The sequence below is a fragment of the Schistocerca nitens genome, chromosome 7 (assembly GCF_023898315.1).
Source record: "Schistocerca nitens isolate TAMUIC-IGC-003100 chromosome 7, iqSchNite1.1, whole genome shotgun sequence".
Taxonomy (NCBI): domain Eukaryota; kingdom Metazoa; phylum Arthropoda; class Insecta; order Orthoptera; family Acrididae; genus Schistocerca; species Schistocerca nitens.
Genome location: NC_064620.1, coordinates 421,112,721 through 421,126,838, shown reverse-complemented (window position 1 = coordinate 421,126,838; position 14,118 = coordinate 421,112,721). Strand labels below are relative to the sequence as shown.

At 44.6% G+C, this 14,118-nt stretch overlaps 1 protein-coding gene across 2 annotated transcripts in view; it reads right to left on the bottom strand.

Moving 5' to 3' along the window:
* Positions 1-14,118, bottom strand: part of LOC126194683 (influenza virus NS1A-binding protein homolog) — a 286,130-nt gene that overhangs the window by 107,950 nt on the left and 164,062 nt on the right. Inside the window, exon 1 of one of the 2 annotated variants that reach the window (XM_049932889.1) lies at positions 10,030-10,160. The exons of the other annotated variant lie outside the window; for it this stretch is intronic. Coding sequence (XP_049788846.1) covers positions 10,030-10,051 — 22 coding nt within the window. The 5' untranslated portion in view covers positions 10,052-10,160. Of the gene's footprint in view, positions 1-10,029; positions 10,161-14,118 lie in introns of those variants that run through there. 2 annotated transcript variants of the gene reach the window in all.

Here is a 14,118-nt window from a genome sequence, read left to right as displayed (position 1 = left end):
TGATGTTCTGAAAGGAAATGACATGGACGAGGGAGCGATACCCACACCAGTGATGTGTCCAACTGCGCTAGGTTTCAAGGTTGATGATCCGTGGCACCAACAGTCCGATCGACGTGGTCCCACAGATTCTCGATTGGGTTTAAATCCAGGAAGTTTGGGTACGGTAAACTCATCCTGGCGCTCTTCAATCTGCACACGCACATTGTAAGCTGTGTGACACGTTGCATTGTCCTTCTGGTAGACGCCATCGTACTGAGGAAACAAAAATGCATGTAGGGCTAGACGCAGTCCTCAAGGATACACCCATACTTGTGTTCATCCACGGTGCCTTCTAGAATGACTATATCACCCAGAGTATGCACTCCACCCTGGGCCCATCCGACCATTGTTTCAAGGTATTTGCTTTCAGACTTTTCACGCTGGAGCATAAAACGCGACTCATCAGAAAAAAATCATTTGTCGCCTTTCAGTGGACGTCCAGTTGCGGCAAATTCCAGCCTTCGTCGTCAATGAACAGTAGTGAGTGCATGAACCATGAGCCTTCTGCAGTGGCCCATATGTAGCAACGTACAATGAACGGTCGTTGAGGAGACAATGTTGGTAGCCCCTTGGTTCGCCCGACCGATAAGTTGCTCAACAGTTGCATCTCCATTCGAACGTACGAAAAACCGCAGCCATTCTCCCTGCAACTACAGCTCGTGGTACACCACAGCTGTGTCCGCTCCCAGTAGCTAAGTGGACGCCGGCACGGTAACTCAGCGTGTTCGGTCAGAGGGTTAGCTGCTCTCGGTAATAAAAAAACTGAGTTAATGGATCACCGACGAACTGAAACGGGGGTCTTGCGACGTCCGCCACGAGCAGATGCAACGAAAGAAAACGAACAAAATAAGATTACCAAAAAAAAAAAGTGGTCAGCGCGACAGCATGTCAATTCCAAGGGCCCGGGTTCAATTCCCGGCTGGGTCGGAGATTTTCTCCGCTCAGGGACTGGGTGTCGTGTTGTCCTAATCATCATCATCATTTCATCCCTACCGACGCGCAAGTCGCCGAAGTGGCGTCAAATCGAAAGACTTGCACCCAGCGAACGGTCTACCCGACGGGAGGCCCTAGTCACACGACATTTACTTATTTATTTACCACAGCTGTCTCGGCGTCGGTATCGGATACCATGAGTTCGCCATGTACGGTAAACTTCCATCACAGCAGCACGCGAACAGTCTAAACATAGCCATTTCGGAAATGCTTCCATCAATGTTCCGAAAGCCAATGATAACGCCCTATTGGACGTCAGATAAATCGTTCCGTTTCTGCATTACGACCAGGACTGCACTGTTTTCCGCGTCTTCCCGACACGCTTTACATACCTTCTCTACTAGTGCTGCCACCTGCTGTCAGAGTAGTTATTGCACGTTGACGTCTAACATAGGCGTGGCTCACGTTAATGTGATTGGACAGCCGGCCGCGGTGGTCCAGCGGTTCTGGCGCTGCAGTCCGGAACCGCGGGACTGCTGCGGTCGCAGGTTCGAATCCTGCCTCGGGCATGGGTGTGTGTGATGTCCTTAGGTTAGTTAGGTTTAAGTAGTTCTAAGTTCTAGGGGACTTATGACCTAAGATGTTGAGTCCCATAGTGCTCAGAGCCATTTGAACCATTTTTTTGTGATTGGACCATGAAGTTATGGTCACATACTATAAAGGATTGTTATATTTCCGCCATACGTCATACAAACGATCTTCAGGTAGGCATCCATTCACCAAACGCGGTTATAAGCAGAGTCACGACTCCACAGCAGTTCGATGGCAGCAACTGTGCTCCACGACAGCATCAAAACTATCTTAGTCACCGCTCAGAAGAGCGCAACTGGACATTCTACTAGTTATACTAGTCATCGTTAACTGGATTCAGAACTAAATCAGCGTTCGAATATAGATCAGCACAAGTGAACTCTGCACAACATTGAAATGAAATAATCGTATTGCACTGTCAGCCGGGAGAGACGGCATCTGGGAAAGTTCGGCGTGTAAGTCTACATGATGCCACTTCGGCGACTTGGGAGTCGATGACGATGAAACGATGTCGACGGAAACATCATCCAGTCCCCGAGCGGATAAAATCTCCCAAACGACCAGAAATCGAATTCGAGACATTCCCTCGCCCACCGCCCCAAATCTAGAGCAGCAGCACTAACCACGAGCTGCAGGCAGAACAACGTTGTCACGCATCCTCTTCACACAAGTAACGCAATCTATGCTTTATACTGATAAATTACTGTAAATTGTTGCAATCAACTACGCCGTAGTGTGCATAAACCTCTTTGGCCCTGCGATGAGCCTGTACAGTTGCTGCCAACGAGCAAGCCACCTCAATAACAGCAACTACTTTCTTTGGTGGAGGTGTTCTCTTCCTGTCACATTCGTGTTTGACGCCTAGTGTATTTGGTGATTACAACACTGTCTTTCTCTGTAGAGTTCTCAATAGCCTGCGCTTAGCTTCAAGTGAGCTAAGTGCAGGGTACTGCTAACTCCTGGAAGGAAGAAGATACCTCTTTGATACTCGTGCTTTTGTGGTCTTCAGCGCAAAGTCTGGTCTGATGCAGTTCTCCGTGCTACTCTACGCTGTGAAAGCCTCTTCATCTCTGAGCAACTACTGCAACCTACATCTTACTGAATCTGCTTACGGTATTCATCTCTAGGTCTACCTCTGTGATTTTTACACCCCCCCCCCCCTCTCCCTTCTCTACAGATTGGTGATCCCCCTGGATGCCTCGGAACGTGTCCTACCAACCGATCCCTTCTTTTGGTCAGGTTGCGCAAATTTTTCTTCTCTCCAATTCTATTTAGTACCTCCTCATTAGTTACGTGATCTACCCATATAATCTTCAGCATTCTTCTGTAGCACCACATTTCTCTTCTTGCCTAATCTGTTTATCGTCCATGTTCCACTTCCATATATGGTCACACTCCATAGAAATAGATTCAGAGAAGACTTTCTGACACTTAAATCTATAAAATATGTTAACAAATTTCTCTTTCAGAAACGCTTTTCTTGCCATCGCCAGTCTACCGCTTGTCTACTTCGACCATCATGAGTCATTTTGCTGCCCAAATAGCAAAACTCATCTACTATTTCAAATCTCTCATTTCCTAATCTAATTCCCTCAGCATCGCATGTAATTCGACTAAATTCCATTATCCCTGTTTTGTTTTTGTTAATGTTCACCTTATATCATTTCAGGGCACTGTCCATTTCGTTCATCTGTTTTTCCATGTCCTTTGCTGTCTCTGACGGAATTACAATGTCATCGGAAAACCTCAAGGGTTTTATTTCTTCTCCCTGGATTTTAATTCCTACTCTAAATTTCCTTTTGTTTCCTCTACTCCTTGCTCAATATACAACCCAGTCTCACTCCCTTCTCAACCACTGATTCTCTTTCATGCTCCTCGACTCTTACAACTATCGTCTGGTTTATAGGCAAATTGTAAATAGCCTTTTGCTCCCTGTATTTTACCCCTGCCGCCTTCAGAATTTGAAACAGAGCATTCCAATCAAGATTGACATAACCTTTCTCGAAGTCCAGGAATGCTATAAACGTAGGTATGCCTTTCCTTAACCTATCCTCTACGGTAAGTCGTTTTTCTACATTTCTAAGGAATCCATACTTATCTTCCCCGAGGTCGGCTCCGATAATCGTAATACGTTTAATTCACTGGCAAATGTTCTTTCTTCCAACTAATCGCTTACTGTAAAAATCGTTAGTCTTGACCATCATCATTTACCTTGTATTGGACTGTATGAAACGGTTCAAATGGCTCTAAGCACTATGGGACTTAATATCTGAGGTCATCAGTCCCCTAGACTTAGAACTACTTAAACCTAACTAAATTAAGGACATCACACACATCCATGCCCGGGGCAGGATTCGAACCTGCGGCAGGAGCAGCAGTGCAGTTCCGGACTGAAGCGCCTAGAACCGCTCGGCCGGGAGTGTATGAACAAGACAAAAACTGAAAATGTAAGCTTTGAGAGAGGAAAACGTTTTGATGCTTGAGAGGAACATATCATCAAAGCTATTCCAAGATGCACTAGTGCGAATAAAACAATGAACCACGACTTTTGGACGGAGATAATCAATTACAAAAGGCTCTGCTTGCTGGAAAGACGAACGATTTGTTGGTGGTGATGACTGGAATTTCATCGCAAGGATGTAAGTTCCACCTCAAAACGAAATGACGCAGTAGTGGACAAAAGGCTTTTGTCGGAACTTTCCGCTCCAGTAGCGTGCGCAGATCTGGCGGTGGTCCAGCGGCGCGGTTTAAAGAAAGCTATTGACTCCGTGGCCTGCCCATTAACGCCCCGTGACGCGAGGAAGGCAGTTACAACTCCTCCAGTTCGTTGTTACACGCTTGTAACCACACTGCAGAAGATAGGTTTTCCCAAAAGTAGTTACTTAAAAAATATCAGCTTGTCAGCACTGGATGGGGACAAAAGCAACCTTACCTGCGTCATCCTATGTCTATACACTATAAAGCGAAGTCTCCACTGAGAGAGTTGACGGACTGTTACACAACCCACGGTTTATGTAAAGGCGGGCACAAATGTTCAACAGCAGTGGTGCTTTTCTGTCAGAACGGGTCAACAGGAAGGAGTGGTTGTTTTTATCCGTTTCTAGGGCACACATCGAGGTCGTTAGCGGTCGTACACTAAGAAAATTTTCAAATATTTAAGAGTAAGCTCAAACATCTCGTCGACGACGGTAACGGATGGAACACATGCTTGCATTGGAAAACGGATGGCTAAGGAAACTGTGTCCTCTTCTTCAAAGCAACCATCTCAGAATTTGCCTAAAGCGATTTCGGAAACCCGCAGGAAACGTTTTGTCAGATGGCATTCCTCTGGAATGCGTTTCTATACCATTGCGCTACCTAGCACGATGAAAAACGACTCAAAGAAACACAAAATACTAAAAATGAGTAATACGTAGCAGCTACAGCAATCTTGAAGTATTTACAGGTTGTTCCTAGCCATCGCTTTTGGGAGAAATTGAGAAGAAACGATAAGTTTAGCAGACGATTCAGAGACACTAAACGTTATCATCAAAAACGTGTGACAAAAAGCCACACAAAACATGAGCATTGTCTTATGGTCAGCAAAGTGGATGCAGTCTTATTCGTGCATCAGGAACACCTTCCACTGGTGTGTACCCTACTGGAAAACGTGCCCCATGTGGGAGTGTGTTACTGGGGCTACAATCTGTGAGTAGCTGGGAGGAGCCACTGACCACAGCTTCTTACCTCAGACATTCAGACTCTTCTTAACTAAACAGTCAGGTCACTGAACGTAATACGATCTTAAAAGTGTGCTACTGTCTATATTACACAAGTCTTGTTGGCGTCAGAATGCTTCAGTTCGTTGCCCCGAATTCCCACCCGCTTTGATATCACTCTGAAGTATCACCTTCAGTATACAATTTAGGCAAAGTTGTTCAGTCCCTTGAGGTCATGGACAGGGTTCACCCCCTTGGTGTAATGGACAGGGTTTACCACTGGGCACGTTAATGGATGCTTGCAATTCGTGGAGAGGTTATGAGAAGATGAATTTCATGATTAGTATATTTAATCTCCTTCGGCGCCCCCAAGGTATTTACAGCACGTGATGACCTGTTGACACTTTCGATATGCTGATCTTGAGAGACCTTTTATACTATAGCGAGAGGAGAATAATTCTAGAGCTCCAGAGGCTCCACAGCGAAAGCGTCCGCCCTGAGAAAATAATGGGACCTAGTCCACACCCCGTGCGTCACTAGATTGTCTTTTGTACGAATCCCTGGGAGAGAACGGGTCATACTTGTTGGGAGCACAAATCTGGACACATATATTTCGGAAGAGAGGGTGGGTGGGGGGTGGGGAGAGTTTCGGTTTTGGGAGATGTGTCTAGATGCCTTGTCAATCACGTTACTATAAAATGGAGACGTCCGACGGCACCGACCATAAACCCAATCATCGTTGGGATAAGCATAAGAAATTAATTGCCAAGGGTTGCCAAGTTCAATTGTATGATAATGACAATTTTCAGAACATTCTTATTTACAATACAACCATGTTCAAACTTAGTGAGACTTCGCCTAGATTAGTTCAAACAATGCTGCTGTTCGCCTCAGTACATTAAGCGATATTTATGGGTGAGTGTGGATCTAACCACTGGTACTTAGCTGAGCGTATTGTGGTGACAATTTCGCAAGGAGAAATGCGAAAGAAGTAGATCTGTTTTTTAAGTAAAAAAAAATCCCTTACAGTGATAACTGTTTACATTCCACTACTTTTGAATCATGTCTCTGAAGATATTCTGCTAAACGTCGCATTCTGAAATAGTAATTTTTTTGAATATTGTAACTGTGGTTCGCACCAGATAAATTCACCTACAATACCAGCAACAAACATTCACCTTTCTTCAGGGCTTCATAATCTCACGGACCGTCTCCATCGATGAACTAACATTGCAACAGAAGCAAAAAGGTGATCATACACGTTATCAGTTATAAGCCTAGGGTGGCTTTAATGACTTGACCACAAAGTGTGCTTGCCAATAAAAATCTGTGATGCCCTGTCATAACAATTATCGAAAATGTAGGGCTCACATATTGCTCTCCTTTCCGCTGTGTGATTGCAATGAATATTTTCTTTAGAAATACAAAACTATCCTCAAATATAGGAAGAAAAATTCCAAACACTGTAAAATTATCTTCAAATTCATTGTAATAAATTCATAAAGCTGTTTATAGCATAGCGCTGATACTGAAGTAGTAACGGAATATAAAAACGAAGACAGGTAATATAATTCTTTTACGTTAAGGGAAGCAAAGCTAAAAATGGCGTTCATTCCAGTGACTTATCTCCAATGATTTAGTCAAATGTTATCGTTGCTTTTCGTCTCCTGATACCAATAATATATTTATTTCGGAGGGGAGACGCGCGGTATAACCACATGTCTTCTTGGATTCCATTATACTTCGCTAACATTTTTTCTGGGGTGAAAAGAAACTTCAGTCAGACTACAGTTTCGAGCAGAGTACACCTGTCCACTATAGTGATTACAACGCGTTAAAAGTTATTAACTATACGAGTATCAAGAAACTTGTTTTTGATGCAGACATGTCTAACGCTATCAGATCTGTCGCTGAGAAACTAGTATCAATAGTTTCCGCAGTCAGGAAACTTTACTTGAACCAACTATGTATGATTGTAAAAGACATTATTCAGGGGTACATTCGTAAAACGTTCAAAAATGTACACTACAGCCAGTTTCTAGTTCAACAACGTGTACGAATCTAAATCAGCCGATTTGAAACGCGAAGTATGCCGTGCCTCGCTTGCGCGCCAATATAAACACGCAGTGTAGCACCCGACACACTGCACTTTCGGAGACTTGTCTTCTATCTGGTGGCAGCCTGGCACCTTTTACCACAGGAACTATCTGGCACCGAGCCATGTCCCGTGAGTGGTAATTCCTGCAGTGTGGTAACTACCGATAGATCCGCAATGCGGCGGGAGTGTAGAGGAGACCACGTGCAGTCTAGGTCGGCCGCTGGTGTCTTAGCCGTTACCGCGCTTCGTCGTCAAGTCCGGCCTGACATATGTACTATGTACGCATGTGACCTCTTTAGTTTTATATGGTCAGTTCCAAGGTCTTCACATTCCTAGAGTTATGCATTTTCTTCCCAGTGTCCAGGCCATACGAAATGGTGCTCTTACCACGTTAGGAACAAGATCACTAGAATAGGATAAATCCTTTTGAGTTAGGTTTTTAACGACAGTCTCGTGTTGTAATAAGTTCCATATTTAACTGAAGAAATAAACGGCTCTTGAACTCTCGTCCCACTCAAAACTTTAGGTAACTATACATTGGACCTTTTACCTGTCTTGAGAGGCCATAACAGAGGTTCTTGGCTCCTTCAATGGGAGCGACTGCGCCGTACCATAAGCGCGATATGTAAATTGATCTAAAGCTATTTCCCGTTCAGTGTATCCCACACAGTGAAGACTTTCTCAAATAAAACTACTCTTATTTCCACACAAATCACTGTTTATCCAGCATCGGAGACACGTTTCTAAAGAGAAAGGTTGGCCCTCCTCCGTTTCACGTTCCACTGACAGCGGCGTTGTGGTCAGAGTGATTATATATATTGTAAAAGCATGTGGATGGAGCTGCCAATCATAGAATTCGTCGACTGAAGGACGCAGAACATACACGAAATCATGAACCGACAAGGTGCAAGGGCACATTCTTGTATCCATAAAGCTGTGGGATCATAGTGGGCGAAAGCCTATCTGAACTTAAGGCAAGCAAACAATTATTTAAAAACGGCAGGGCGAAATTTAAGGCCGTATTGGCATAAGAGGCCACCTGAAATGCAGCATGAAGTAGAACATAAGACGAAGCAATCTGTCCATCCCTGAATTTGATGGATTAATGATAGATTTTAGCAAAACCATGGAATAGTATAAGTGAGCAGACGCACAAATACCGAATACGAAGTCTTGTGTCTCAAAAGCGCCACATCGTTCACGTTCGCTTTAGACAAGGTAATAAAACAGGTTTCGAGGTTATCGATAAGACGTTTCGCAATGCACCGAGTTATAAGCGAGTAGTATAGTACGACTTAAGCAGTTACGTAAACCTTTTTCCGTTTGTAAAAACCTGTTAGAAGTAACTAATTCGTCGTGTGGTAACTCAGCCGACAAAACACACTCGCTAATATACATTTTCTCCACGGTTCGCCATTATTTTTCTAACGGCTTACCTATATCTTGCGTAGAGCGTTGACATTCTCTGTTCCGTAAACACTGTTTCCCCCAAAAAGGGAAAGAAAGGCGGTGTGTCATTTCACTACATTAAGCCTAAAAAAATTCTAAATGTATTGCTATGTACGACATTTTGTTTAATTTCTTTCTTCTACTTCCAACACGGACAAGTAGTAGTAGGAGCAGCAATAAAAATTTTTAAAAACAAAAGAAAAACAGTACATGTTACGCTTGTACGCAGGGCTCCCCCACCCAGATGCTCTGGAATCTTTTCAGAGTCAGTATAACGGAGCCAATTCTCTGAAGAAATATTGCTTCAGTGTTTAACAAAATTCCACAGATAGTATTTGTAGCACGTATACTCATGTTTCCACAGTTTCGTTTATTTCGTGAAACAGGTAGGTTGTTCAGCCTGTGCGATGTTTATTTACAGCATCTGCTGTCGTGGGTGAAAGCTGACTTATTACGAGTTTCCATCAGCCTTTCACATTAAAAACTCTTACTAAAACTTACTACAATATGTATGAATATAAACCGTGTGCATCTTCCACATGAAGCTGAACGCTCCTTTTATTTATATACAAAAGTACTTTGCGGTATTACTAAAAATGTAAATATTAAACACTTCTAGTGGTGTTGCATGTCCATGTGGTTTGAAAAAGATATCAATATGTAGTAGAAGAAAAATGTGGTGCCGGCAAAGGCACCTGTTATCACATTTTGGAGCCGGTCACACATAATTCTGCTTTCGAAGAGAAGCAATTTCCAGCTGCAACCGGTTGCAAAGTGGCGCGGATCCGGCGTATGCAGGAAGTAAGTGTTTATAGCTCATTAGTGCCAAAATATCAAAGCATGATTGATTCACACAAGCCTGGCTTTTCATCTGCCAATCTGTTAACGAGATCGTAAATGCATTACCACTTCATATCACATAATGCATAATATTACTTTTCCGAAGATCCGTAGTATACAGCTGCAGTTCTGGACAATTATTGCACGACAGGCGATATATCGACTAACTGACAACAGTTAGTGTAAGCTACCCAACACCACGTGAGAGTTTAATGCATTTAGGACGAGTTTGTTGCAGGAAGCTACGACACGAGACTTCCGGCCGGCGCTAAGAAATTTCTGGAACGGAAGACCCGTGCCTCCAGCAATGCACTTCGAAATACAATATAAGTAGACACGATAAATAAGCACAGTCAAAATTATTTGATACAATCTACTTACGTCCACTTTCCGTGGGGCGCATGGTGTCCCAGAAACTGGCTCCGTGCTGGTAGCCGTGCAGCAACAACGTAAACGGCGTGCGTTCAAGAAACAACTGCCGCCTAGGATTCCGCCGCGCGAGGCTACACACGGCCAGCAGAGCTACTGCGGGTTGCCACCAGTGGCGCTGGCAGCGGATGCACAGTGCGCCTAACTTGGCGCGGCTTAACGGGGACCTCAATTACCGATCAGTAGTTGGAAGGCTAGAGCGCTCTGCATTATAGACGCCGTTGGCATCGTGTGGTATCAATTGACTTTAAGCGATGTCGTATCGAGAGCTCTCTGGAAAAACCGCTGGTTATTTTAACAGGACGCTGCAGTATCGCGCTCTTAAACGGGAAAAGTATTTTATTGCGTGATGGGAAGTAGGAAGTTGTTGTTGTTGTTGTGGTCTTCAGTCCTGAGACTGGTTTGATGCAGCTCTCCATGCTACTCTATCCTGTACAAGCTTCTTCATCTCCCAGTACTTACTGCAACCTACATCCTTCTGAATTTGCTTAGTGTATTCATGTCTTCCTCTACGGCCGGCCGCGGTGGCCGTGCGGTTCTGGCGCTGCAGTCCGGAACCACGGGGCTGCTACGGTCGCAGGTTCGAATCCTGCCTCGGGCATGGGTGTGTGTGATGTCCTTAGGTTAGTTAGGTTTAAGTAGTTCTAAGTTCTAGGGGACTTATGACCTAAGATGTTGAGTCCCATAGTGCTCAGAGCCATTTGAACCATTTGAACCTCCCTCTACGATTTTTACGCTCCACGCTGCCCTCCAAAGCTAAATTTGTGATCCCTTGATGCCTCAGAACATGCCCTACCAACCGGTCCATTCTTCTTGTCAAGTTGTGCCACAAACTCCTCCCCAATTCTATTCAATACCTCCTCGTTAGTTACGTGCTCTACCCATCTGATCTTCAGCATTCTTGCCGGCCGAAGTGGCCGTGCGGTTCTAGGCGCTGCAATCTGGAACCGCGAGACCGCTACGGTCGCAGGTTCGAATTCTGCCTCGGGCATGGGTGTGTGTGATGTCCTTAGGTTAGTTAGGTTTAACTAGTTCTAAGTTCTAGGGGACTAATGACCTGAGAAGTTGAGTCTCATAGTGCTCAGAGCCATTTTCTTTCAGCATTCTTCTGTAGCACCACATTTCGAAAGCTTCTATTCTCTTCTTGCCCAAACTATTTATCGTCTATGTTTCACTTCCATTCATGGCTACACTCCATACAAATACTTTCAGAAACGAATTCCTGACACTTAAATCTATACTCGATGTTAATAAATTTCTCTTCTTCAGAAACGCTTTCCTTGCCATTGCCAGTTTACATTTTATATCCTCTCTACTTAGACCATTATCAGTTATTTTGCTCCCCAAAGAGCAAAACTCCTTTACTACTTTAAGTGTCTCATTTCCTAATCTAATTCCCTCAGCATCACCCGACTTAATTAGACTACATTCCATTATCCTTGTTTTAATTTTGTTGGTGTTCATCTTATATCCTCCTTTCAAGACACTGTCCATTCCGTTCAACTGCTCTTCCAGTTTCACCTCACATGTGTGTCCCTTGTATGCAGTTTACTGTACTGTGTAGATCGAATTATTTACCTCATACTTTCAACATGTCATCGAAAATGATCGACGAGCTTTTTCGTTGTGATATACCTTCGATCCCTCTACTGAGAACGATTTCATTTTTGATGTGAGAAAACTTTGGAAAAATTTGGAAATTGGAAGAAGGTTTCTCTAATTGATGACCTAAATGGCAGAAAGCGTTCCAAATTAACTGACACAGTAGCAGGACGCTACTGAGAATCTATTGTGAATAATTAGCTGAAGGAATAATTCAATTAAGGAATAAAAGAAAATAAAAATTTGTTAATGGATGGTTCTAACGTTAAGACACCCACTTATACATAGAGACAACCGACACGTTACCTAAAATCGATCACTTTTTACATCATTGTCAGAACAATGAACTGAAAATCTCAGGCGTCAGAGCGATGCCTGGTTCAGATCATTTTTTAATCGAAACAAAAACAAAGAAAACTTACGTCGAAGCAGGCCAGATGACGAAAATGAAACTCTACTGAATCATATCAAATATAAATCGAGAGCCGCGCGGAGTGTGTTGTTCTTAGCATAAGTTAGTTTCAGTAGTGTGTAAGCCTAGGGACCGATGACCTCAGCAGTTCGGTCCCTTAGGAATTCACACACATCAACATAAATCGAGAGTCTGATATTATGACTCAACTAAATTCTTACACCAGATGAGACAAGCAACGAAACCGGAAAGAATAACAGAAGGACCGGCAAATAGATTAAATGTTCGACAATCTGAAAACATGAATGGATGAAGCTGCAAATGAAGCCCTTGGAGGAAAACAGTTCCTGAAATGTAAAGAGAAGATACACCATGGTGGAGTGAAGAGTGAGAAAACACTGTAGACGAGAAGAAAGCTGCTTATGAGGAATGGTTATCAGACAAAACACGCAAGATAAGTTAAATTCTTGGGTGTAATGACAAAAGGACGACACGTAAAGAAGTAACAAAGTCTGAGAATAAGTGCTGGGAACAGACGTGCGAAGCCAGCAATTTAGAAACAGACAACACACAAAAATAAATAAAGCGTGGAAGGTATTTAAAGTACTGCGAACGCAGTAAAAAGACGTTACACAATTTGGTCTGTCTCTATGGATGAGTGGAAAATCTATTACAAAAATCTCCTAACGGAAAATAGGGCAGAATTCACAGCCGATTATGAAAACCATCCTGCTAGCTGAAAACAAACCGAACAACAAACACTAGGAGACTCAGCAGACATAATTAACGCTCTCCAACAAATGAAAAATGGAAAACCTACAGGACTGGTTAGGGTACCCGTGCCGGCCGTTGTGGCCGAGAGGTTCTAGGCGCTTCAGTCTGGAACCGCGCGACCGCTACGGTCGCAGGTTCGAATCCTGCCTCGGGCATGGATGTGTGTGATGTCTTTAGGTTAGTTAGGTTTAAGTAGTTCTAAGTTCTAGGGGACTGACGACCTCAGATGTTAAGTCCCATGGTGCTCAGAGCCATTTGAACCATTTTTAAGGTACCCGTGGAACTTATGACGGCATCCCCCTCAACAGTTTTATAATTCTGGGAGAAATATTTTACAGATGTTTAAATGAGCCGCTAAATGAATGGAAAAAGCAATTATCCTACCCATTTTTTTTTAAATGAAGGCGACACGATTGTTCAAATTATACACTCCTGGAAATGGAAAAAAGAACACATTGACACCGGTGTGTCAGACCCACCATACTTGCTCCGGACACTGCGAGAGGGATGTACAAGCAATGATCACACGCACGGCACAGCGGACACACCAGGAACCGCGGTGTTGGCCGTCGAATGGCGCTAGCTGCGCAGCATTTGTGCACCGCCGCCGTCAGTGTCAGCCAGTTTGCCGTGGCATACGGAGCTCCATCGCAGTCTTTAACACTGGTAGCATGCCGCGACAGCGTGGACGTGAACCGTATGTGCAGTTGACGGACTTTGAGCGAGGGCGTATAGTGGGCATGCGGGAGGCCGGGTGAACGTACCGCCGAATTGCTCAACACGTGGGGCGTGAGGTCTCCACAGTACATCGATGTTGTCGCCAGTGGTCGGCGGAAGGTGCACGTGCCCGTCGACCTGGGACCGGACCGCAGCGACGCACGGATGCACGCCAAGACCGTAGGATCCTACGCAGTGCCGTAGGGGACCGCACCGCCACTTCCCAGCAAATTAGGGACACTGTTGCTCCTGGGGTATCGGCGAGGACCATTCGCAACCGTCTCCATGAAGCTGGGCTACGGTCCCGCACACCGTTAGGCCGTCTTCCGCTCACGCCCCAACATCGTGCAGCCCGCCTCCAGTGGTGTCGCGACAGGCGTGAATGGAGGGACGAATGGAGACGTGTCGTCTTCAGCGATGAGAGTCGCTTCTGCCTTGGTGCCAATGATGGTCGTATGCGTGTTTGGCGCCGTGCAGGTGAGCGCCACAATCAGGACTGCATACGACCGAGGCACACAGGGCCAACACCCGGCATC